Here is a 27,484-nt window from a genome sequence, read left to right on the forward strand (position 1 = left end):
CGAGAAACTCAGAGTAACAGATTTTGTTGAATTTTCTGCTGCTTAAAATAAAGCATATTACTCTACCACTGGTATTTGAGTACTCTTTTTTCCACCTTGTTTCACATTTATGTGTTTACTCCGGTATATATATATACAGGGCTGGGCAAAAAATCACCCGACAGTAAATCGAAATTCCATAAATATTAAATATTCAATTTTATTTATTCATTCCAATTATGAATGTTTAATAATTGAATGCTGTAAGTTGAAATCACTAATCCTTTATTCAATATTTGTCTATTTATTAGTGAAGTCTCATATAAAATAACTTTTTATTTTTATTTTAGAATTAAATGGATTTTGATTTACTGTGAGGTGATTTTTGACCAACCCTGTAAATATATATATATATATATATATATATATATACTCTTTTACTCTTTTATTTATCTCAGTCATTTGACTGTGGCCATGTTGGAGCACCGCATTTAGTTGAGCTAATTGACCCCAGGACTTATTCTTTGTAAGCCTAGTACTTATTCTGTCGTTCTCTTTTGCTGAACCGCTAAGTTATGGGGACGTAAACACACCAGCATCGGTTGTCAAGCAATGTTGGGGGGGGGGGACAAACACAGACACACAAACATATACACACATGCACACATACATATATACATATATACGACAGGCTTCTTTCAGTTTCTGTCTACCAAATCCACTCACAAGGCTTTGGTCGGCCCAAGGCTATAGTAGAAGCCACTTGCCCAAGGTGTCACACAGTGGGACTGAACCCAGAACCATGTGGTTGGTAAGCAAGCTACTTACCACACAGCCACTCCTACACCTATATACATATATATATATATATATATATATATATATATACACACACACACACATATATTTATATAACAGACTCCTTTCAGTTTCCCTCTACCAAATCTGCTCACAAGGCTTTGGTCATCCCAAGGCTACAGCAGAAAACTTTTGCCCAAAGTGCCACACCATGGGATTGAACCTGGAACCATGTGGTTGGGGAGTAAATTTTTTACCACACATATATAATTCAAATTATTGGTAGCTGCTTTTTATACCTCTAGGCTGGCCTTCATTATGTAGGTAATTGATTCGCATATAACTTGACCCGCCTTAACTGCCCAGTTACAATACAAGACAGCACAACCTTCTTCTTTTACGTCAATGAAATGGACAAACCTCATTTTCAACATCAAATCATTTGTGGTGATACTTGTCCTGATTGCTTCTTCTGTTCCACTAACAAAATCCCTATCTAATCTATTGATCTCTGTCACTACTTCATTAATTCACTCAATTGATTCCTCTGTAATGGCCCTCATCAGTGAGACTGCCCTTTTGATGATTGCTTTCATCAACTCCTGCTTAACTAGTTTGCTGTTAGTCTCGCTGAAGGCCTTCACATCATAGCTTCACTGTCAATCTGGGGTGGGATACATACTCTTTTGCTGAAAGGTAAGTCTGTTGGGTAGATCCTCGTCATGTCATAAGATTTGTTGTTAGGGTTATAGAAGACAGAGTGTAGGGTGTTATTATCGTTGTGGATGTTGTCCAGCATTAATTTGTCCAAGTGTTTGAGTGTGATGGCAAATCAGAAACTGGACTTTAATTTCTATGTCAACAACCTGTGGTATCTCTCATCTGTCCAAATTGACTCTGGTTTGCTTATCAATCCCTCAAATGCTGCTTTCATATATCATTGGATACCAGTCAGATATCTCAGCCAGAAGTTATGGACATTGCTTATCCTAGAAACTTTCTTGTTGCTTGCAGTTCTGTTGGTGAGTTCTTTGATGGCTACAGTGGACCATACTTGTACTGCTATTAGATTTTCATATTTCTGCTTCCTTTCTGCTCCATTATATATATTTTTTATCATGTTTAGTGGTATTGTTCTATATTCCATCTCAGAAAGCTTAAGTTACAGTTGATATTGGTTATGTTCCTTTTTTTTTTTAATGTGTCTATGAAATCTTTTGACATAGTTTAAAATACCTTGTATTCCCGGAAGTAGAATTCACACTTTTCAGAAGTATTTTATATTGTATGCTTTTGCTGACATGATTTTTATTTATTGATGGTGTATTTGAATCTTTCTCGCATTAAATCTCTTCTTTTACATTTTGCTTAGTAATGATTGGTCTTTCTATGCATTCTTTCAGTTTTATGTGGTATATTTTTAGTACTTTTTGGGAGTGGGATTTATCAGAGAGTGTAAATCTATTAAAAAATCAAAAGAGAAGATCCCCAAGATGTTAGTGTTCTTCAACACCAAATGTCTGAAAACTGCTTAATGGGGCATTTGGTTACACTCAAACACAATTTGAGAAATGGTTGCGTGATGAGGCCATGGACTGCTCTAACACAAACTAGCTTGAGAAGTTTCCTTGTTTTATTCCTTTTTATTTCATAAATTTATTTCTGTGAGCATATGTGTATATATGTGAATGTGCATAAGTGCACATATATATGTGTGTATATATATATATATATATATTATATATATATATATATATATATATATATATTTATAGGGAGAATTCACAAAAAAAAACAAACAAAAGACGAAGACAGGTGGTGTAGATAACAAACGCTCGGGAAGTGGAAAAGTCTTTAACATTTCAAGAAAGGAACACAGGAAGAAACAAGGAGAGAAAATAAAGAATGTGTAGTGGCTAGCGATACACACACACACACACATACATAACGTATATAACTGTTTTGGTAGAGTTTATTTTTTTAATGGAGTAATAAAAGATAACATCACAATATATGATTCACCATAATCAGGTAAAATTTTAAACAGGTAAGACCTGGACATAGTCAACATTTGTTGAACTAGTGACTCGAGCTTTACGTTTGAATATATAGGATAATTAGAAGGTCTGGCTTAAAACAGGCAAAATAAGAAGCAGAGATATCATATATCTTACAATCTAAATTCACTTATGTAAATGAGTTTATCATTCAACAACGACAGTTGAAAATCTGGAAACCAGTTGATGTAGTGCTGCCATGGGTTGTAAGAAAATCATCAAAACCTTAGCAGATATATTCATAGTTAAATGAGACATGTCATGAAGTTCACTGACCACAGACATCAAACATCAAACAGTCATCAAGTCTCCTTATCCCTATGTATGTACAATAGATGCACACACACACACACACACACACATGCATACATATATCTGTATACACATGGTCACACATAGTATCTGACCATTTCAGATGTCGTATGAGTTGATGTCCCTACACACACACACACACACACAGATATGTATGTAAATTTGCACACACACATATATACTCTTTTACCCTTTTACTCTTTTACTTGTTTCAGTCATTTGACTGTGGCCATACTGGAGTACCACCTTTAGTCAACCCGAGGACTTATTCTTTGGAAGCTTAGTACTTATTCTATTAGTCTCTTTTGCCAAACTGCTAAGTTACGGAGACGTAAACACACCACCATTGGTTGTCAAGTGATGTTGGGGGACAAACTCTGACACACAAACATATACACACACATACATATATATATATATATATATATACGTTTATACAACGGGCTTCTTTCAGTTTCCATCTACCAAATCCACTCTCAAGGCTTTTGTCGGCCTGAGGCTATAGTAGAAGACACTTGCCCAAGGTGCCATGCAGTGGGAATGAACCCAGAACCATGTGGTTGGTAAGCAAGCTACTTACCACACAGCCACTTTGCATATGTGTGTGTGTGTGTTCACATGTGAGTACCTTTAAAATTTCTCAATGAATCTTTTCAAATAATGTATTATGGCTCATACACCCCCACCTACCATAATTTGTAAATGTGTCTTTTTACACTCACATTATCCCCTTTCATTGTAACCGGTAGTGAAAGTTTCATATTTTTTGTATCATTTCAAACACTTGAGGCAAAGAAAAAATGCCTACTACTACTACTACTACTACTACTACTACTACTACTACTACTACTAATTTTTTTCAATTTCTTTGGTTGCAAAGGGAATTGCAAAATCTATGATCTTACACTGTTTGCTTATTTTGCCCTCTATATTCATATTCTTTTTTCTTGCTTCAATAGTATGATCAGTCTTTATGGGAAAGACCCATAAGATCATATAATTTTTATTCTCTGTCACATCCTCTGGTTCATGTTCATACTGCTTCCCTGTTATTTTGAAAGTAGACATTCAGCTAACACCCCAATACACTCTTTTACCAACACATTCATGCTTGTGCTTATACTCTTTTTGTGATAGCTTACTACACTCACTCAAGAAATGATTGATACTTTTGTCTCCTTCCCTGTAGATTCTACTTATTTTAGCCACTGACTGAGTGGCTATAATAAGTGCTTCAGTCTCTTTAGTGGCTGATAGTATTCTTTCTTCACTTTGCAAAACATAATTATTATTACATCATTTACATTTGATTCCAGGCAGTGACCTGAATAATAAAAATAATAATAATGATAATAATAATAATAATAGTAATAATAACAACATCGAAAATGTTGTGTTAACAACAAACAAGATGAGGACAAATATCTGTCAAATGTAAATAATGTACATAATTGTTCTCTTAAATATAGAACTATAATCATTATTACTATTATTATTTGATTATCATTATTTCCATTTTATTTCTGAGAGCTCTTGATTTCACTTGCTCTGGCTAATTCTGTAAGTGTAGACAATAATCTGTTATAAAGACTCTCATGGGTCTCTTTCTTTGATACTTAACATCCAAGTACCATTCTCAAAATCCTCGCTGTCCCCAATAAAGCAGTTTTTAGAGCATGTTCTATCCTTAAATCAATCTCAGTTTCTCCAACAATGTTTTAGATAAACAACATATGACCTTGCAGGTGGGACCCAGTTAGAATTTTCTTCTGGTCGAGTAGCCTATCCTGCTCAAAAGGTCCGTGAATAAGGGTTGTTTAAAGATGTTGAACGAACCACCCATGTTTCCAAAGGTGAATTATCCAAACCTCTAAAGATTCCCTTCAACACAAAACTATGATGCTCCCCAACTACTTCTGTTCATGATCAGAGATGCACATATTGTCAGCCACTAAGGGACATGCTTAACTGGTTATGGTCAAACAACTGACAAGTAAATCTGTGGTATTGAGCAGAATATTTGCTGTAGTCCATCTTTTATACCAAGACATTATTATTATTATTATTATTATTATTATTATATTATTATTATTATCATCATCATCATCATTATTATTATCATTAATATCATCATCATTATCATAACAGTTACATGCTATATCAATTAGTAGCAATGTTGTCTTGAAAGCTGGTGACAAGCTTCCCCCCACCAAAAAATTTCAAGAGCATTTCTTAGGATTCTTGCTGAGCACAGAATAGCACTTTCCCCCGGGTTGACAATGCATGTCTCAACCAACCCCAGTATCTTTCAGTCTTCTAGGCAGTGGTTTAGGTTTGTGCCAAGAGCACCATTTACCACAAGAATAATTGTTGTTTTGGCCTTCCACAATCTCTTCATTTCTTTGGCTAAGCCCCGATATTTCTCAATTTCTTTGGTTTTCATTCTATTATCCATGGCATTGCAAAGTCTGTGATCTTACAATGTTTGTTTCTTTTTGTTCTCTTTGTTGTTGTTATAATTATTATCATTTTTGTTGTTTTTTTGTTGTTGTTGTAATTGTTATTGCCATTACATTGTTGTTGTTGTTGCTGTTATTATATTAATTATTATTACTCCAGATAATGTGTATGTTTTATGGCATTTAAGTTTCAAAATAAATGAAAGCTTTCAACTTGTCTGGTTTCTCTTAGAATGAAAATGTATTTCCTCCACATTGCTCCTTATCAAGAATTTTTCCATTCTCTGTATAAAATAAATTGAATTCTATTTATAATTAATTGCAAGTATTTCTTCCTTTTTAAACGTGAAAGCATCTTTATTAAAATATTTATCTTTTCAAGCTAAGAGCAGTTAGAAAGAGATTCTGTCAGGATTCTGTATTAGATTTATCTGTCAATAATCTTTACAGGAATGTTATAAATCACTCACAGCTTAGGTACATGTTGAAATTTGCAACATCTATATCACTACATTAATAAAGAAATGTCTTTTAATAAGGTCTCTTCTTTATCAGTATTAGAATCAAATGATGCTGCTTGTTGCTTACGACCTCTTGTATTGTCTATGAATAATTTTCTAGCAGATAATCTAAAACACAGTTCCAACTTCATTATTGATTCATGAATTTTTTTTTGTTGTGTTTTGGTTTGGTCTTTTCTGTTTTCTATTGTCTTTCTTTGCTGTAACATCTTTATTTAATGGGTGGTGGTGGTGGTGGTGGAAATTCAATGGGGGTGGAGTGGGCGGTTTAAGAAGGATAAGTCATTGATTTTATGTAAATTAGATGTTGCTTGACTATATTTGAGAAGTAAAATATTTTGTCGTCATTTTTTTATTTGTTTTTTTTTTGTGTGTCTGATCGGTCAGTTTGGTTTAAGAGCTGCAAAAGTGAACATGAACAAAGAGAGAAGAAATATCCTCATTGTCGTTGTCATTATTGGCGTCATCATTGCAATTGTCATTGTTGTCATCATCATCATAACCATCGTTGTCCTCCTCCTCTCCTCTTTACCATCATCATCATCATCATTATCCTCCTCAAAACTAACACCACCACCACCATCATCATCATTATCCTCCTCAAAACTAACACCACCACCACCATCAACATCATTATCAAAAATATCAACACTAACATCAGCAGTAACAACATTAGCACCAACAATATCAATTGCAACAACATCAACAGCAAAAATGACATCGATATCAACAACAAGAAAAACATTGAGGGTTGCATGGCCTAGTGGTTAAGGTGTTCAACTTATGATCTTATGACAGTGAGTTCAATCCCCAGACCAGGTGTTACATCGTGTCCTTAAACAAAATACTTCATTTCATAATGAGCACCAGCCAGGGAGCTACTACATATCCACCCTCTCTCTCTCTCTCTCTCTCCCCTGCTGTTACATCCTGGATCAGACGTGATGAGGAGAAGTGGGTCAGAAGTGATGGGAGAGGCAAGAAACTGTTTACATCTGCTTATGATTACATTGACACCAGAAAGAATTACTGAAAGCTTGCTACATGTTACTGAGTGTGAGACACTTTGGCACAGCTCTTTTGGCCCTGCCTATTTGGCACCACTGAGTCTATGCTGACTTATTTGACATCAGCTGTTTTAATGTTTTCTCATTCTTTTCTCATTCTTTTTACGTGTGTGAGCATGTAGTAATGTTTGATTGAATGCGTAATGTCTCTTTCTCTCCCTCTCTGTGTCATTATCATCATCATCGTTGTCGTCGTCATCATTGTCATCATGATCATCATCGTTATCATCATCATTTAACGTCTGCTTTCCATGGTGGCATGAGTTTGACAGGAGTTGGTGAGCCAGAAAGCTGCCCCAGGCTCCCCACCATCTGATGTTGGTGTGTTTATGCCCCTACCCCTCGTAACTTAGTGGTTCAACAAAAAATAGTGATAGAATAAGTATTAGGTTTACAGAGAATGAGTCCTGGGGTTGACTTGTTTGACAATACACAGTGCTCCAGCATGGCCGCAGTCAAATGACTGAAACAAGTAAAAGAAAAAAGAATAAAAGAATATTGTTCCTTTAGCTGTTTGGTGCACCAAAGTAGAATACAGAATCTTACTTTTTCTGATTATACAATTGGTATTCCTAGAAAATATAATCACCACCACCACCACCACCACCATCATCGTCATCATCGTTCATCATCGTCATCGTCATCATCATCCTCATCATCATCGTCATCGTCATCATCATCATCATCATCATCATCATCATCATCATCATCATCATCATCAGTATCATCATCAGATATTTGAAGAGTTGAGCAGACAAAGGAGCCTCTAGATCAGTGACTCTTAATCAGTGCACTGTGACACACAAGCACATTGCATCAATATCAAAGAGGTATCATAGGGTGTCTCAAATTAAAAAAAAATATATATAATCCAAAGCTTCAGAAATGTCATTTTAATGTTTGAGCAACTTGAGACATATTTTATTCATTATTTTGTAATAAACAAATATTATTAGTAAATTGAGATAAATGACAATTTCCTATATTCTTCTAGATCGTAAAATTTGAAATAAGTGTTTCTTTTTTTTAACTCCTTGTGTAAAGTTTGCCAGCATTTTTACTTCTTTATACATAGTGTGGCAGTAATACTTTCTATGCACCATGTGGCAGTAATTTTTAACTTTCTGTCGAAAGGGTGACAGTATTTTAAAAGTTTTACACAAGGTGACAGTAATATTGACATTCTATACATTCTTAACCTTTTATGCAAAGTACAATGGCTATTTAGAATTTTTTTGATGCAAAGTGCACCAGTAATTCTTAACTATGCAGAATGTGCCATAAATTTTTAACTATCTATGCAGAATATGAGCATAAATTTTAACTTTCCTTGCAAAGTGTGCCTGTAATTTTCAACTTTCTATACAGAGAATGCCAGCAAATTATAATTTTCTATACAAAGTGTGACAGAAAGTTTTAACCTTGTATGTGAAGTGTGCCAGTAATTTTAAATTGTGTAATTTTAAACTGTGCAAAGTACACCAGTAATTCTTAACTTTCTGTGCCAAGTGCACTAATAAGTTTTGACATTTTATGTAAAGTGTGATTGTAATTTTTAACTTTCCATATAAAGAGTGCCAATAATCTTTTTATTTGATCTCTAGTGAATCACTGCTGTACATTGTTGTTGATATTACTGGAAATAGTAACCAAATTTCCCTTAAACCATTCATTGCCATCTTAAAATTGATTTTGAATTATATATAATAGCATTTTCTTGAAGGGACCAGAAGTTAATAGTTTAAGGAATTAAGATTGAGAAGATTTAAGGAATCTATTGTGTAAAAGACATGAAATGGGATTACGACTGACCACACAAGTGTATTTAAACAGGAAGCTTCTGGGTTGAGTCAGAATCTGAATAAATATTGTCAAATACAATGTAAAGTAAAAGAGAAACAACTATTTGACTCTTTCCAATGAAATAACTACTGTAAATCCTCGAGTATAATCCACATTTTTTTCCCCAAAATTTAAAGGTCAAAATCCCTATATATGAGGTTAAAAATGAAAAATATTTTCTAAGCAACGTTCGAGTCTCTATTTGCTGTCCGGCAATGTTTATTCAGATGCATTTTGTGATGTCAGGCACGAAAATACCTTAAGCTAAACCTGAAAGCAATGAATTTGTAAAAGAATCATCCATAACTTGCAGTAAGCAACATTTATTAAAATAAAAGTATTCAGAACACAGAATAACATGTAACAAACACAATTTGCAAACATATTTACATTCCCATATAACAGTTAAGAACACCACCATTATTGTATTATGCATGCACGAAAGTGTTTATTCGACTAGGTGCTGCTGGCTTAATTACGCACAACTCAAGTTAGAGAAGGGGTGCATATTATACACAAGGTTTAGGTTTTTCAGAGGTACACCCCACCTAAAAATCCCCTGCGTATTATACTCAAGGGCGGATTATACTCGAAGATTTATGGTATTTAATTTTTATAAGGATAGCATTATAATGTGAGTTAGTTTCAAGCAAACTTCAATTTGGGAGTCAATGAAACATTGTACATACATAATGACTAATTAAAATTGTACACGAGGGAATGAGCTGAAAAAAAATAAACATATTACAAAATCTTTTCATTTTGGAGAAAAGGCATGTTAACTAAAGTTCACTGCAGAAAGTTTAATGTGATACAAATGAAAGGTAAATGAAATGATGGCTTACTTTCTAAGTTGTAAGACAGTAGTATTAAAGAATAGTCAAAGATAAGCTGTTTTTTCTCTGAAAGAGAGTTCTATGGCATCATAAAACCGTAAAAGGTTTTTTGTATTACAAAGGATATACTAAAAAAGAAATATAAGTTCTATATGACTAATCCCAATGTGAGTTGCAAATAATGAGTTTTAAGAAGAATATACAAAGCCACATTTGTTCAATAACAAAAGGGGTATCATATTTCTTTTATTTTTAATTTTTTCTATCTTTTACTTGTTTCACTCATTTGACTGTGGCCATGCTGGGGTACTGCTTTGAAGAATCTTTTTAGTCAAATGGATCAACCCCAGTACTTATTCTATTGGTTATTTTGCCAAACTGCTAAGTTATGGGAATGTAAACACACCAATACTGGTTGCCAAGTTGTGGTGAGAGACAAAGACAGACACAAAGAACACACACACAAAAATATATATATGTTGGGTTTCTTTCAGTTTCCATCTGCCAAATCCACTCACAAGGCTTTGGTTGACCTGAAGCTATAATAGAAAACACTCGCCATGCTGTGGGACTGAACTGAGAACCATTTGGTTGGGAAGCAAGCTTCTTACCTGACAGCTACATCTGAGCCTATAAAATTTTGATGACATCCTTTTTAGTCTTCTCTCAGCAGCTGGTTCAATTTGGCACCAAGATGTCTATTTATGTTTCCAGAGAGGTCCAGCAACAAAACACAATGCATTTAGCTAGAAATGCAGCCTGGCATCATATGATAGTATCCTTAACTGATGTCATGTGTGCAGTTCTTTTTTCTGCTATGCTTGCTTCTTGCAATTAAAATAGGATTACAGTGTGTGTAATATAGAGCAGGTTTGTCATTTAACTGTCAGGAGTGAGTACTGCCCACTATATGATGATATATGGCATACAAACATGTTTTATTGTGTCTGGGGATAGTCATTTTCTTTTTGTGCCTCATAATTTAACACACTCACCAGTAAAATTTCCACTTTTCAATAGATTTGCAACTTTTTCTTGCAACCTTTTCAATAGATTTGCATGACACAATGAAAATTTTAGGAAAATAAAAATAAAGAATATTTAGAAATTTTACCTGTGAGTGTGTTAAATTGTAAGGCACAAAAAGAAAACGACTCTCCCCAGACACAACAGAATATGCTTCAACACACAAACTCACATAAAGAATCTTGCAAATCAAATCCAAAAACAAAACATGTTTTAAATATATGAAAAATGAACCTCTAAAATATAGATAGGACAGACATGGCTGTATTGTTAAGAAGATTGCTTTGCAAACGTGTGATTTTGGGTTTAGTCTCACTGTGTGGAACCTTGGGTAAGTGTATTCTACAATAGCCTTAGGCTGACTAAAACTTTGCATGTGAATTTTGTAGACAGAAACTGTGTAGGAGTCTGTCATACACACACACATATTCACTCACACACACACACACATGCGTGCGTACTTGAAGCTGAGAATTTGAATTTATGGAACACAATAAGAATGTTTATATGTCACCTGATGAAACAACAAAATCTCATAATGCAGGGAAATGGTTACATAACCAAATACCTGCCATGAGAATTACTTTGCTTGGAAACAATTGGAGTGATTACAAATAAATGCTGCTCTGTACTCCTTATTGACACTAACTTACTCAATTATCCATTCACTCACTACAGAAGCCCCAATGCAAATCTGGCAGTAGGTAGCAGCAGGTGAAATCTGAAGGTGGATGAGCTTTATACTGTACTCTATGTTCTTAACAAAATCTAACCTATCTCTCTTTTATATATGTATACATATGTGTGCATACATACACACATATATATGTGTGTGTGTATGCAAATAAATATATGTGTGTTTGTGTATGTGCCAACAATTGGTGGTGGTTTGTTTCACTCTTAACTGTTGGAAGCACTCTATATACCAAACTATGTCACATTTGAAACGCTTTTCAGTTGAGGTATGTTAACTTTGCTGAGGCAACGTGACTAGCAGAAAATACCAATTCTGTTTTCGGTTAAGATTGGGATAATCATGAAATTTAATTCCAAATTGAAAGGGTCAAGTTCTTGTACCATAGTAGTTTAACAAAAGAGACTGACAGAATAAATATGGAATAAATACGGGGGTCAATTTATTTGACTAAATCCTTTAAGCTGATGCTCCAGCATGGCTGTAATGCAATGGCTGAAACAAGTAAAAAAGATAAATGAAACGGATAATCATTGCTAGAATGCTTTTGATCATAGGCCTGTTTAGTCAAAGCTGTCCTGGGGCTAAACAACAATAACAATAACATATATACTCTTTACTCTTTTATTCTTTTACTTGTTTCAGTCATGTGACTATGGTCATGCTGGAGCACCGCCTTTAGTTGAGCAAATCGACCCCAGGACTTATTCTTTGTAAGCCTAGTACTTACTCTATTAGTCTCTTTTGCTGAACCGCTAAGTTACGGGGACGTAAACACACCAGCATCAGTTGTCAAGCGGTGTTGGGGGGACAAACACAGACACACAAACATATACACACACATACATATATATATATATATACGATGGGCTTCTTTCTGTTTCCACCTACCAAATCCCTTCACAAGTCTTTGGTCAGCTCGAGGCTATAGTAGAAGACACTTGCTCAAGGTGCCATGCAGTGGGACTGAACCCGGAACCATGTGGTTCGTAAGCAAGCTACTTACCACACAGCCACTCCTATGTCTATATGAAGAGTAAGATAGTGAGTTAGCCCAATCGTTAGCATGTCTGACAAAATGCCTTGTTGCATTTCTTCCAACTCTTTATGTTCTGAGTTCAAACCCTGTCAAGGTCAACTTTGCCTTTTATCCTTTTGGGGGTGGATAAAATAAAGTACCAGTCAGGTACTCAGAGTGATGTAATTGACTTGTCCCACCCCTCAAAATTTGCTTGCCTTGAGCCCTGCAATGAGCCGGTGTCTCACTCAATGGGAATGGTATGATCCTGATTACTTTATCCCATGGAAAGTGAGTAACTAGCCTCATGAGTCCTAGGGCTAGAAAAGAAAAAGAAATGATTATAGTGAGTTCATGGCTTGCAGGTCGGCCTGCTGTGCTTGAGGAGACCTATTATGTCAAGTACATCAACATCAAAATAAAAATCGTATAGATATTGTAGTTCTGATACCCGTGCCAGTGACACGTAGGGTCTCACAGAGGAAATGACGAAGATCGAGACCTCTGAGATATGCTGTGACTGTGAAGACCAGACAAATGAAGTGAGTTCATGGCTCGCCTAACGGCCTGCTGTGCTAAACTTGGATCGTAGAGTGACCTGCTGTTCGTGAGGAGACCTATTGAGTCAAGTATGTTAACACCAACATCAAAATGGAAATCAAATGGAAATTGTAGTTAAGATACTCGTGCCAGTGACACGTTAAAAGCACCGTCCGAATGTGGCAGATGCCAGCGCTGCCTGACTGGCGTCCGTGTCGGTGACACGTAAAAACACCAACTGATTGTGGCCATTTGCCAGCCTCCTCTGGTCCCTGTGCTGGTGGCACGTAAAAAGCACCCACTACTCTCACGGAGTGTTTGGTGTTAGGAAGGGCATCCAGCTGTAGAAACACTGCCAGATTTGACTGGAGCCTGGTGCAGCCTCCTGGCTTTCCAGACCCCGGTCGAACCATCAAACTCATGCTAGCATGGAAAACAGACATTAAACGATGATGATGATGATGATGATGATGATGGAGATCACTCTAATGTGGAGCTCACAATTGTCTGGTAGAGGGGTCACCAACCCTTCTAGTTTGACTGTTCCACTAATATTTGGCATTTTATTCTACTTTCAGACATTTAGTATTACACAAGAGGATCATGAATTGTTTATAAAAGATGAACTCAAGAAAAAGGTACGTCTTTTAGACAAGAGCAAATATTTTGAGGAGTTTATTTTTACAATCTTTTGTTTTTTTTTGTTGTTGTTGAATTCTTCTGTTTTTAAAGAAAAAATAAATTAAGAATCTAGTTTTTTTTGGGTATTTTTTGTACCGCTTTTATTTTTATGTTGCCATGGAAACAAACCTTCATCTTTATAGAATCAATAACTCTAACATGTTTGTTGTAAATCAATAAATGATATTTGTTATGGCACTGGGATTATGGCAGGGAGAATGAATGTACTACTGTTGCTGCTGCTGGTGATGATGATGATGATGATGATGATGGTGGTGGTGGATGTGGTGGTATTGATGGTTATTGGGATGATGATGATGATGATGGGAACTGTGATAGGAATGATAATGACAGTGAAGATAGTGATGGTGATGATGATGATGATGAGGTCAATAATGATGATGATGATAGTGATGACAGTGTTGTTGTTGTTGGCAGTGTTGATGATGATAATGATGATGGAGATAATGGGGTGGTGGTGGGGGATGATGGTTATAATGGTGGCAGCGATGGCAATGATGGTAGATTAAGGAATCAACAAGGAATGATTCTGAGCACATTTGAAGAACTTTGGAATCAATCAGCTTTACAGAAATTTCGATAAAATTTCTTCCCACAATTTTATTTATTTATTTATTTATTTATCCATTTATTTATTTATTTATTTATTTATTCATTTCTATAACTGAGTGTTCCTTTTTATCATAGGTTTATGGTTGAAATTGTTCCCCCCACATTCAATAGAGGAACATTCCCAGAAGAAGCAAATAATTCTCAGAGGCCTTTCATATAACTTAGTAAATACAAAAGACAAAAGCTGAAGACAGATGTGCCAATAGAGATAATGCATGTACATGTTCTGAATAGATTAGCATAAAGTTTTCAAGACATTTTTCCTTTATGCTAGTCATCCAATGAAGTTCCATTTTTGCATTCAGTGATTTGCTATGTCTCTCCAAACATTTATTTTCTGTTACAATATCTTGCTATTATATTACCAATAGATAGCATTTGATTTCCATGAATCGTTCAGTCCCTTGTAGATTACACAGCACAAATGTTTAAGGAGCTTGATCCATGCAGAAAAATTTAGATGACAAGAAAAACAAAACACACAAAAAACCCCCCCAAAAACAAACAAAAGAATAAACAAAAATTTGAGTATTCGATTTTTTTTAGAAGAAAATACAAAGGTATAAGCACGATACTGTTGTTGTTGTTATTGTCATATTTTCATTGTTTTTGTTTTTTGTTTTCTATGGTGATTGTTAATGGTATTGCTGTTATTCTTGTTGTTGTTGCTTTTGTTGTTGTTGTTGTTGTTGTTATTGCAGCTTTGTTTTTCTCTCTTCTGTGGTGATTGTTGTTGTTATTGCTAACTTGATTGTTATTGGTATGGCTGTCGTTGTCGTTGTTGTTGTTGTTGTTGCTGATGTTGATGGGGGTGGTGAAGACAAAATATATTTGACAATGACGATGATGACGACAACGATGATGATATTGTCGATGGTGGTGGTGGTGATGATGATGATGATTATGACGTTCATGTTGGTGATGACGACAGCAATGACAATAATGATGATGATGACAATGATGATGATGATGATGATGATGATGATGGTGGTGGTGGTGGTGGTGGTGGTGGTGGTGATGATGATGGTGATGATGACGACGATGATGATGACAATGATGCTGATGATAATGATGATGATGATGATGATGACGATGATGGCAATGATGATGATGACGACAATGGTGGTGGTGATGATGATGACGATGATGATGATGATGATGATGGTGATGGTGATGGTGGTGGTGACGATGATGATTTTATTTTCTATGAATACAAATTGTATTATCGGAAGAAGTAAGATTCTATATTCCACTTTGGTGCACCAAACAGCTAAAGGAACAATAGCAAATAAAATATTGATAACCCTTCAAAAGTTTTCATTACACATGTGTACACACTACACATTGTCTAAAACACGTGTATGCACATTCACACAAACATTTTTTTTTTATTAGCTATATCTAATATTTGTGTATGTTTGCTTGTCCTTGTTTGTTTGTATATATTTATTTGTGAGCTTATATGACTGTGTGTGTGTATGTGTGTGTGTATATATATATATTTATGTGTGTGTGTGCGTGTGTATATATATATATATATTTATGTGTGTGTGTGTATATATATATACACATGTATATATATATTAGATTTCTTATGCTTTAGAATTTTCCTATTTATTCATATTTACCTACACATACACCCATGTATGTATATGCACATATATATATGTGTGTGTGTGTATATATATATATATATACATACATATATATATATATGTATATGTATGTATGTATATATTATATTCATTTATTCATATATGTGTGTATGTGCACATGTGTGTGCATGTGAGTATGCAGTTACATGAATTTATATACTTTCCCATATGTATGTATACATTCGAATAAGCACCAATGTCTGTCTATATAAATCACTTTATGAATATCTATCTATCTATGTATCCTCCCCTCTCTCCCTATCTATGTTTCTATCTATCTTTATACATACATATATGCATGCAAATACACACACACACACACATATATACATACACACATATACATACATACATATATATATATATATATATATATATATATATATATATATATATATATATATATATATATATATAGAGAGAGAGAGAGAGAGAGAGAGAGAGAGGAGAGAGAGAGAGAGAGAGTGAGAGAGAGAGAAGGAGATGGAGAAAGAAAGAGCAAAAGAAAAAGAGCAAGAGAGAAAGGCATGTACATAAACGCAAACATATATAAACATACATACAAACATACAAACATATATACATACATACATACATACATACATACAAACATAGATACATACATACATACATACATACATACATACATACATACATACATACATACATACATACATACATACTTACATCCATACAAACATATATATTTTGTGTGTGTATATGTTATATGCAAGCTCCACAGACTCATTATTCGCAATATAAATATACATAGAGACGCAAATTTGCACAGTCTATGAATATTTTTAAGCAAAAACTATAATATTAGCTTTGTCATGTTACTATCTTTGGATTCATTTGTGCCATATTTCTAACAATGAGTTCTGTTGAATTCCTTCGCTACTTCATATTCGGTGTGGCATATTTTAGAATTCTTAAGTGGCTTAGCTTGTTTTTAAGCAATGTCTGATGAAAGTCAGTTGATTATGTAGAATCTCAGACAGTCAAGTATATTGGTGACTATGAAATTGGTTCCAAGTTGTATTGAAGTTATATAATTTTTACTCCTAATTTAAACCTGATTGGATAGACCTATGATCACAGCCATTCTAACCTTGGCCATCTCATCTATTTAAGGGTATCAAGAATTACATCATATTATGTGCACTGAATTTTTAATTATAAATAGAGAGAATTTGATTGCTATTTCTAGTAGCCTGAGTGGCCGTTCAAAGGCTCTCACTTTGGTTAAAAAAATTTTCTTGAGCTCATGTAGTATTGTAATTGTAACGTATTGTAATGAGGACAGCTGTGTGAAGAAATATCACCCTAACAGTGGAGGGAACCTGTGGAAGAGGTGATCCAGTAAGACCCTGAATGAGGTGATGAAGCATGACCTTCGAATGTTGGGCCTCACAGAAGCAGTGACAATATTATATAATGTTGGATCTGATGGAATAGACCTATGATTAAAGGTATTCCAGCTATGACTATCCTGTTTAATCTGTAGGATCTAGTATTATATTATCTAATGTTTATTTAAATTATTAAGACAGTACACTGTTACTTAAAGGAAATTTGGTTGCTATTTCCAGCAAGTCAAGCAACTATGTAATGGTTCTTTCAATGGATCTTACTATATGGAAGATATTATAGAAGCTGTTTAGCAATTGAGAATTGCACCAGGTTTCAGTAATTTGTTTTGGCTTGGTTTCTCTAATGCCAAATTTTTTACAGAGTGTGCTAGGTGTTTTGCATGTGCCACTAGCACGGCTGCCTTTTTGTGTGTCAGTGGCATGGATGGCTTTTACATGTTACCAGCACTGGCAACGACCACAGGTTCACTTGGCTTGATGTGTCCTCTCAAGCATAGCAAATCGGTAGAAATTTCAGGCACTTGTTGTTACTTCCATGAGGCTCAACAACTGAAGATCCTATTTCACCACCTGGTCGCACATCTTCCTTGGGCTATCCTTAACACAGGTTCTCTCCACAACTAGAGACCAGTACTAATTGTGGAGGGAATCTGTAGAAGGGGTTAACCCAAGAAAATTCCTCCTCCTCCTCCTCCTCCTCCTCATCATCATCATCATCACCACCACCACCACCACCACCACCACCACCACCACCATCATCATCATCATCATCATCATCATCATTTAACATCCGTCTTCCATTCTAGCATGGGTGAGACGGTGTCACAAGAGCCGGCTAGGTTGAAGCCTGCACCAGACTTCTGTGACTGTTTTGGCAGAATTTTTACAGCTGGATGCTCTTCCAAACACCAACCACTCAGCAGAGTGGACTTAGTGCTTTTTATGTGGCACATGCACAGGCGAGGTCAGATAATCTTTTCTGCCATAGGCACAAGACCTAAAATTTTGGCAATGGGGATTAATTGATTACATTGACTCCAGCACTCAGCTGATACTTATTTAATCAACCCTTAAAGGATAAAACCAAAGTCAACCTTGGTGGAATTTGAATTCAGAACATAAGGCTGGAAGAAATGCCACTAAGCATTTTGTCCAATGTGGTGATGATTCTGTCAAAGGATGAAAGGCAAAGTTGATTATGGCAGAATTTGAACTCAGACATATAAAATATCACTAAGTAACTGTTTCAAATTTTGGAAGAAAGCCAGCAATTTTAGTGTAGTTGAGACATTGATATGCAGTGCTCAGGAACAAACTCCAAGAATTACATCAGGTTCCAAATATAAGAGTTGTGAATTACTCTTTTGTAGGATGTGTGGCATCAAAAACAAAGTGAATGAGTGTAACAAATTGACCCCAAAAAGAATATAAAAAGAGGCATGATAACATAGCTAAGTATGTTCACTGGAGATTGTGTGAGAAGTACGAACTTGAAAGGATACTGAAATGGTATGAGCACAACCCAGAAGGTGTCACCAAGAATAATGAGTGTAAGATCTTGTGGGGTTTTACAATGCAGTGTGATTCAGTGAGTGATGCTCAGAGACCGGAAATTGTTGTAGTTAATAAAATGATGAAGGAAACAAAGATCATTGATATTGCCATACCTGGGAAGTACAAGTGGGAGACAAACATCTGGAAAAGATTGAGAAGTACCAGCCACTAAAAGATGAGGCTGCATGAATGTATGCAATGAAGAAAGTAATTGTTATCCCAGGAGTTGTAGGGGTACTGGAAGCATTAGCAATAAAGTTTGAAAAATTTGTTTGAGAAATTGGGACTGACATGAGGATAGAACATGCTAAGAAAACTGCTTTATTGGGGACAGCGAGGATTTTTCAGGTTCATACTTGGAGGTTAAGTGTCATGGAAGAAGACCCTGTGAGATCCTTGACAACAGGTTGTTGTCTACTCTTACAGAATTAATGAGAGCAAGTGAATCAAGAACTCTTAGAAGGGAAATGGGAATAATAATAATAATAATAATAATAATAATAATAATAATAATAATAATAATAATAATAATAATAATGATAATAATAATGATAATAATAATGATAGTAATAATAGTTTATAAAGATTGATATAACTCTTCACAAAGGAAAACACACAATAAGAAGAGTATGATATGATTTATAATAAACAGAGTTTGACTCTGTTTATTAAACTGAACAATATTTCCACTTCCTTGGGTTCAAAATGAAAAATGGAAAAAAAAATATGAAGAAATACAGAAAAAAATTCAACATTTGAACTGGAATCATGCATTACTTTTTAGACAAAATGACATCAAGCTTTACTCTTTAATAACTGGTAACAAAAAAAAAAAAGAAAAAGAGCAAAGAAAAAAGAAAGCAGGATAGAGAACACTTAGTCATTAAGTTTTGTGTAAATGTGATGGAATTCTTCTATCATTTTGTTCATTCTTCCACAATGAACATATCTTACCTCACTTGCAGAGTATAATGGTCAGAGACTCAGGTGGAAGTTTTATAGGGATTAGAGGTAATGGTTAATATTTCTCTTATATTTTTTGCATCTAAAGTCTACAATAAGCAAATAAGAAACTATTTGTTTAAATCAAGGATATTTTTCTGAAATATACTGGTATCTTTCAAGCAACACTTTTGAAATGCCAGCATAATTTCGGTGCCAGTTAATCATTAAAGGAATTCAATCATAAATTTTACATCAGCTGATAAAATTAGGCTTAAAAGTTTGGTGACCTTGCTAATTTTAGCCACATCATATTTGTGGTTTCCTTTAATCGTAATTCACTAAAACTACATTTGGTATTATGATACACAAAACTATTTGCACATTTCCAATAATCCCATATGTCAATACATACAAATCCATTTTACCCTAAAACTGGGATTTGGGATTCGGCTTAATTTTATTTATGAGGATTATTATATCAGTGGCGAAGATAAATGTGGGATGTCATGATTCTGCAAAATGACTCTGTCACTATTTGACTTTATGAAAACTTAACTTCTGTGTCCAAAACTTGATGAAAATTTAATATTGGACTTACCACAAAAATCAAGGGATGTAAGCCCTGTTCATTTTGCAACAACATGAGTTAAATCAATTCCATTCATAAATTATAACATAACCCTAACTCTAATTTATACAGAACATGGGACCTGTAAAGATTCCCATCTGATATATACACAGCAGAATGCACCAAATGCAATTTGATTTATGCTGGTTGCACGACAGAAAAATTAGATAAAAGATCCGCTGAGCAAAGATATAATATCAGGCACAATAACAGTTGTCTGAAGGAACTTACTAAACATTTTTCATCAAATGGATGTAAATTCTTGGAATACCTGAAAGTGTCAGAAAATATTCTGACTCTATTGTACTTTCAGTCCTCAAAAACCTACGAAGATAAAGATATTTGTGAATTACTAACATCATACCTTGGAGGAATGAACAAAATGACAAAAGAATTCCATCACATTTATACAAAATTTTTTGATTGAATGTTCTGTACCCTGCTTTCTATTTTGTTCTTCCTTCTTTTTTTTTCTTTTTCCTTGTAACCAGTTATGTAAAAGCAGAAATTAATGATGTCATTTTGTCTAAAAAGGAATGCATGATTCCAGTACAAAAGTTAACTTTCTGTATTTCTATGATTTTTTTTTCCATTTTTCATTTTGAACCCAAAGAAGGCAGACATACTGTCAAAATATTGTTCATTTCAATAAACAGTCATTCTCTATTTATTACAAGCCATGTTGTGCTCTTCTTATGGCGATTGATGTAACCTTTGTGGAGAGTTACATCAATCTTCATAAATTATTATTTGAGATGCTTCAACCATGATTGTGACTTTGAGATGCTTTGACCATGACAGTGTGAAATGCGTGACCCAAAAGGTTGATGGAATCCTGAAATATATTCCAACAAATGATCTAGTGGAAACAAGGGACCTGATTAAATCTGCTTCAGCTTTAGTAAGTGAACTGGTTAGGAAAAAAGAAAGGAAATCAGGCACACAGAAGAAGCCATGGTGGAAGCAGAGAATCAAAGGTGATATTAAAACCTTGTGTAAAGATCTGAGTTGCATACAAGAATGATTCAAAGGGCAATGGAAGCATACTAAACAAAGTGTGAAGACATATCTTATTTCTTTACTACCCACAAGGGGCAACACACAGAGGGGACAAACAAGGACAGACAAACGGATTAAGTCGATTATATCGACCCTAGTGCGTAACTGGTTCCTAATTTATTGACACCGAAAGGATGAAAGGCAAAGTCGACATCTGCGGAATTTGAACTCAGAACGTAACAGCAGATGAAATACCTATTTCTTTACTACCCACAAGGGGCTACACACAGAGGGGACAAACAAGGACAGACAAACGGATTAAGTCAATTACATTGACCCCAGTACCCAACTGGTATTTAATTTATCGACCCCGAAAGGATGAAAGGCAAAGTTGACCTCTGCGGAATTTGAACTCAGAACGTAACAGCAGACAAAATACCACTAAGCATTTTGCCCAGTGTGCTAATGTTTCTGCCAGCTCACCGCTGTTTTCATATCTGGAAACAAAATACCATATAGAAAGGAAGGGTTTCAAAACTGCTACTAAAACCCTAAAACAATGTATTCAGGCAAAGACATTCAAGGTGCAGTGCAACACTGATTGTATAGCACAGTTCCAGCAAAACAGGTTATTCACAAATAACCAGAGGCAGTTTTTTAACAGCTTGAGTGGATACATAGGAGATAATATACCTTCTGAAGCAGAGGAAACTCACCAATTTTGGAATAACATCAGGGGGCAAGAGGTTTCCCCACAACCACAGTGCTGAGTGGATTCATTCCATGAGATCTGAACTCCCTCACCCTGAGACTCCATGGCAAGATCATGTGTGCATAACAACAGAAGAAACATAACAGAGTATTTGGTAAGCAGTGAACAAGACCTGCTAAAGTATATTGCTAATACAGAAGGATTTACCACAAAGAAGTTGAGAGTGTTAATGAATTCCAGTTATGAATAGGCAACAAGATAGAATAAACACTCCTTTGTATGGAATTACATGGTCAGTTCTACCATGAAATTATCAACTTAAAAGACCAGGAAGCATAATGGATGTGGTTCAGCAAGGATGACCTTAAAAAGAAGACTGAAAGCCTAATGATCACAGCCCAGGACCAGGCACTGAATACCAACTCAGTGAAAAGGGATATAAGCCACACAAATGCAATGGATGTTTGCAGAATGTATTGGAAGAAGGACGAAAGTGTAAATCACATTGTTAGTACTTGTGAGAGGCTTGCGCAGAAAGAGTACAAGTGCAGACATAACAAGATAGCCCAAAACCTTTACTGATTACTGTGCCCGAAATATGGATACAAAGTAATTGGTGTTTGGTACCAACATACACTAGAAAAGGTAATGGAAGGAAATGGTGAAGACAAAAATTCTCTGGGACTTTGACTTCCAGACAGACAAGATGTTAAAGTACTGAACGCCAGCTATAGTAGCCTTTAGGGAAGGCAAGCAAGAGTAATTTATTATCAACCACTGTTACAAAAGGTTTGCCTCCTTGGCATGGCCAGAATAATCAGGAAAGTATTTGTTGAAAAGAACAGATAGCATGGCACCATAGGCTGCAGGTAGCAAGCCCACTATGCATGCAAGACTCCAGGAGTTACAACAAAACCTGAAATAAATAGAATAATAAAAACAACAACAATAATGATAATGATGATGATGATGATGATAATAATAATAATATAATAATAATAATAATAATAATAATAAAAATATAAAGACTTGCTCATTGAAATTGAGAAAATGTGGCATCTCAAGGCGGTTACAATACCAGTGATCGTAGGAGCACTAGGAATGATCAAGAAGGGAACCGAAAATTATATGAGAATGATCCCTGGCTTACCATCCCTGCAAGAAGTGCAAAAGATTGTCTTAACTGGTACATCACACGTATTGAGAAGAGCATTGTCGATGTGAGAACTATTACTACCCATGTATTTTAATTTAGCTTTATTTCTATAAAAAAAAAAAAAAATTAACAAACTAGTGAGTTTAGTTTAATGGCCTACCAATGTATACAATGAGTTTCTTTGCCCTAGGAGTCGGGAAGACACTCGGCAAGAAATGGAAGCAAATTTGAAAGAAAAAGAAAAACCCATAAACAATAATAATTATTATTTCTTTAAGATCTGTAAACAAGTTGTGATGCTTTGAGGCCTGCAGTGGTAAAGAAGTCAGGTCACACTGATCTATTCAACCATTCCTGATAACTGCTAGATTTGTCTTTTCATTTCTGGTATGAAACCATTTGCTAATAAAACTGGTTGTCATTAGGCTAAAATATTATATAAATAGTAATGATATACCCACTCTGTACCTAAAATATAAGTACGGAATGCCTGTTATTTTCTGATACAGGGAATTTTGGACAATTTCACTCTCTGTCTCCTTTTTATATATATAATATATATATATATATATATGTATGTATGTATGTATGTATGTATGTATGTATGTATGTATGTATGTATGTATGTATGTATGTACATACACACATACACGCACACACATGTACACATGCACACGTGCACAAGCACACATACACAGATATGATGTAAACAAAATACCGGCTGAAAATCAATCAATGTATACATATTAACATATGTGTGCATGTGTGTGTGTGTGTGCATGTGTGTGTATATATATATATATATATATATATATATATATTATATATATATATATATACAGGGAGATAGACAGAAAGAGAGAGAAAGAGAAAGAGAGAGAGAAAGAGAGAAAGAAATCGAGAGAAATTGAGAGAAATCGAGAGAGAGCAGGAATATACAAATGAAATGAAAATCAATCATGATATACCAGTGCATACATACATAAACACACACACACACACACACACACACACACAGATACCTTTCCTCACATAATTATATTTCTGATAAAGATGTATAAAAATATATACACACGTATGTTACCTTTGTCAGCAAGCCATAAAAAGAACGCTGTTCAAAATATACTTGTTTATATAACCTCATAGCTAACATAAAGCAAAACAGTTATTTCATAAACAAAGCCAAAATGTTGTACATTCTGACTACCGTCTTTTCAGCAGTAAATATCCTGCAGTACAGTGCTCTACAAATGTTGGGTTTAATATTTAAAACACAGAAAACGATCTTTGTAATACAAAATATTTCTTATTTCTTTATTGCCCACAAGTGGCTATACACAGAGGGGACATACAAGGACAGATAAATGGATTAAGTCGATTATATCGACCCCAGTGTATAACAGGTACTTCTTTAATTGACCCTGAAAGGATGAAAGGCAAAATCGACCTCGGCAGAATTTGAACTCAGAACGTAACGGCAAGATGAAATACCTATTTCTTTACTACCCACAAGGGGCTAAACACAGAGGGAACAAACAAGGACAAACAAATGGATTAAGTCGATTATATCAACCCCAGTACGTAACTGGTACTTAATTTATCGACCCCGAAAGGATGAAAGGCAAAGTCAACCTGGGTGGAATTTGAACTCAGAATGTAGCGGCAGACGAAATACCGCTAAACATTTCGCCCAGCGTGCTAACGTTTCTGCCAGCTCGCCGCCTTAATACAAAATATTTCTCATATACAATATGAGTAGTTTTGTGCAATCTTTACAAAATTATCACATCCAATTCACTAACCATTCCTTCCACCTCTTCAGTTTCTTCTCTTAACCCCAGCTCCTTCCAGCTCCTTTTTACAAAGTGGGCTATGTCTCTCTTATTGTTATCCTTCAAGAAAATGGTCTCCAGTCCCTAAAATCCTTTCTTTACTATTGTAATACACTCAACTGTTGCACCCTTAGTCTCTCTTGCTTTTCCCAAATTTTCCCCACCTTCAGCTACATCAACTCATTTGTGGTCAGTTGAAGTCCAAATATTCACTCAATTAACTGGATCCATATGAACCTTAGACTGACAACCATACCAGCACCACATCCCTTATCCTTGAACAGCTCTTTTCTTTTATCACTTTTGTTAACTCCTTCAATTCTGATGTATATTTCCCACCCACCTTCTTCACCACCTCGTTATAACTTCCCAGAATTTCTGCTTCTATTGACAGCCACAAGCTGTCCTTCCTTTTCTTTTATAAATTCAGACTCCAATTCTTATCTCAGCTTCCTCTGAGCCCACCGCACTTTAACTAATTTGTGTAATTCCTTTATCTTCATTGCCTCTGTAACTCTAATTTTCATACTCAGTCATACCATATGGTCCACAATTTTCTACAACAGTGCTCCCTAACTGGCTCCCATGCTGGTGGCATATAAAAAGCACCATCTGAAAGTGGTCGATACCAGTACCTGCTGACTGGCTACTGTGCCAGTGACACATAAAAAGCACCATCTGAACATGGTCAATGCTAGTGCCCCCTGACGGGCTTCCATGCCGGTGGCACATAAAAAGCACCATCCGAATGTGGCTGATGCCAGTGCCCCCTGACTGACTCCTATACTGGTGGAATGTAAAAAGCACCCACTACACTCTCGGAGTGGTTAGCATTAGGAAGGACATCCAGCTGTAGAAACATTGCCAGATCAGATTGGAGCCTCGTACAGCCTTCTAGCTTGACAGTCCTCAGTCAAACCGTCCAACCCATTCCAGTTTGGAAGGCAGATGTTAAACAGTGATGATGATGATGATGATGGCCATCTCCAAACAGAGTTGTCTTTAGGCATAAGCACACTTGACAGTTGCTCAGAAGCTGTATGTGGTTAGGAGCCCAGTACTTAATCTATGTATGCTGTGGTCTGTAGTTAGCTACCAATAAACAAACGCAAAGTCCCCAGTGCATTGATTTGCTTAGAGGCTCATAAAGCTGTAAAAAATGCCTTATTCCCAACCAGCCATTAACATTACCTGCTGTCAGATCCATGCAGTTGAGCTTGCTCTTTTCCTACCTGCCTCATGTCCCTTCACCACCAACTGCCTTTCATCTACCTTTATCTCCCATCCCACCACCTTACCTCTGCAACACCCTATCCTACAAATCCTTCATCTCCTCCAGTCTGATCCTGCTATCTCCCACATCATCTATGAAAACTATGTTTCCCTTCTCCCTTTTTTCAGATATCTTGTGACTGCTTGTTTAAATCATTCGAACCTTCTCATAAACATTGCACGAAAATACACTCTTGTTCTTCATGGGCAAAACATTTATTACTACATAGCTGCTATTTTGTGATTCATGTAGTAAATCCAATATTCATAGAATGTTGTTTTGTAATATAGTAAGATATTTATACACTAAGTGATGGTTTTTGAATTTTACAACATTTTGGCCTTGTTTATGAAATAACTAAGCTTTGCTTTATGGTAGCTTCAAGGCATCATAAACAAGTATATTTCATGCAGTGTCCTTTCTGTGACCTTTTGATGAAGGCAGCATATATATTGCTGTATATACACTGGTGTGGCTCTATGGTTAAGGAATTCACTTCACAATCCTATAGTTTCAGGTTCAGTCCCACTGCACAGCATACTTGGCAAGTACCTCCTACTATAGCCCCTGGTCAACCAATACCATGTGAGTGACTTTGGCAAATGGAAACTCATGAGGTTTGGTTTGTTAAAAAATCCTGTAACCTGGGGTAACTTTGGTAAAAAGAGACTGATTGAATTAGTACCAGACCTTAAAATAAATACCAGGGGTGATTTGACCAACTAAAACCCTTCAGGGTGTTGCTCCAGCATGGCTGCAGTCCAATGATTGAAACAAGAAAAAGAAATAAAGAATGTCCACCAGAAATATAATAATCCCTTGAATTACATGTGGGAAGGTGGGGGCATAGGTGCAGAAATGACTGTGTGGTAATAAGCTTGCTTCCCAACCACA

General features: G+C 35.5%; 1 protein-coding gene across 2 annotated transcripts in view; it reads left to right on the forward strand.

Moving 5' to 3' along the window:
• The window catches only part of LOC115216786 (protein unc-13 homolog D), a 527,921-nt gene that overhangs the window by 138,570 nt on the left and 361,867 nt on the right, over positions 1-27,484 (forward strand). For both annotated transcript variants that reach the window (XM_036504398.1, XM_029786361.2), the window contains exon 3: positions 13,728-13,787. In XM_036504398.1, coding sequence (XP_036360291.1) covers positions 13,728-13,787 — 60 coding nt within the window. The remainder of the gene's footprint in view (positions 1-13,727; positions 13,788-27,484) is intronic.

This window comes from Octopus sinensis, linkage group LG1, assembly GCF_006345805.1.
Source record: "Octopus sinensis linkage group LG1, ASM634580v1, whole genome shotgun sequence".
In the NCBI taxonomy this organism is placed as follows: domain Eukaryota; kingdom Metazoa; phylum Mollusca; class Cephalopoda; order Octopoda; family Octopodidae; genus Octopus; species Octopus sinensis.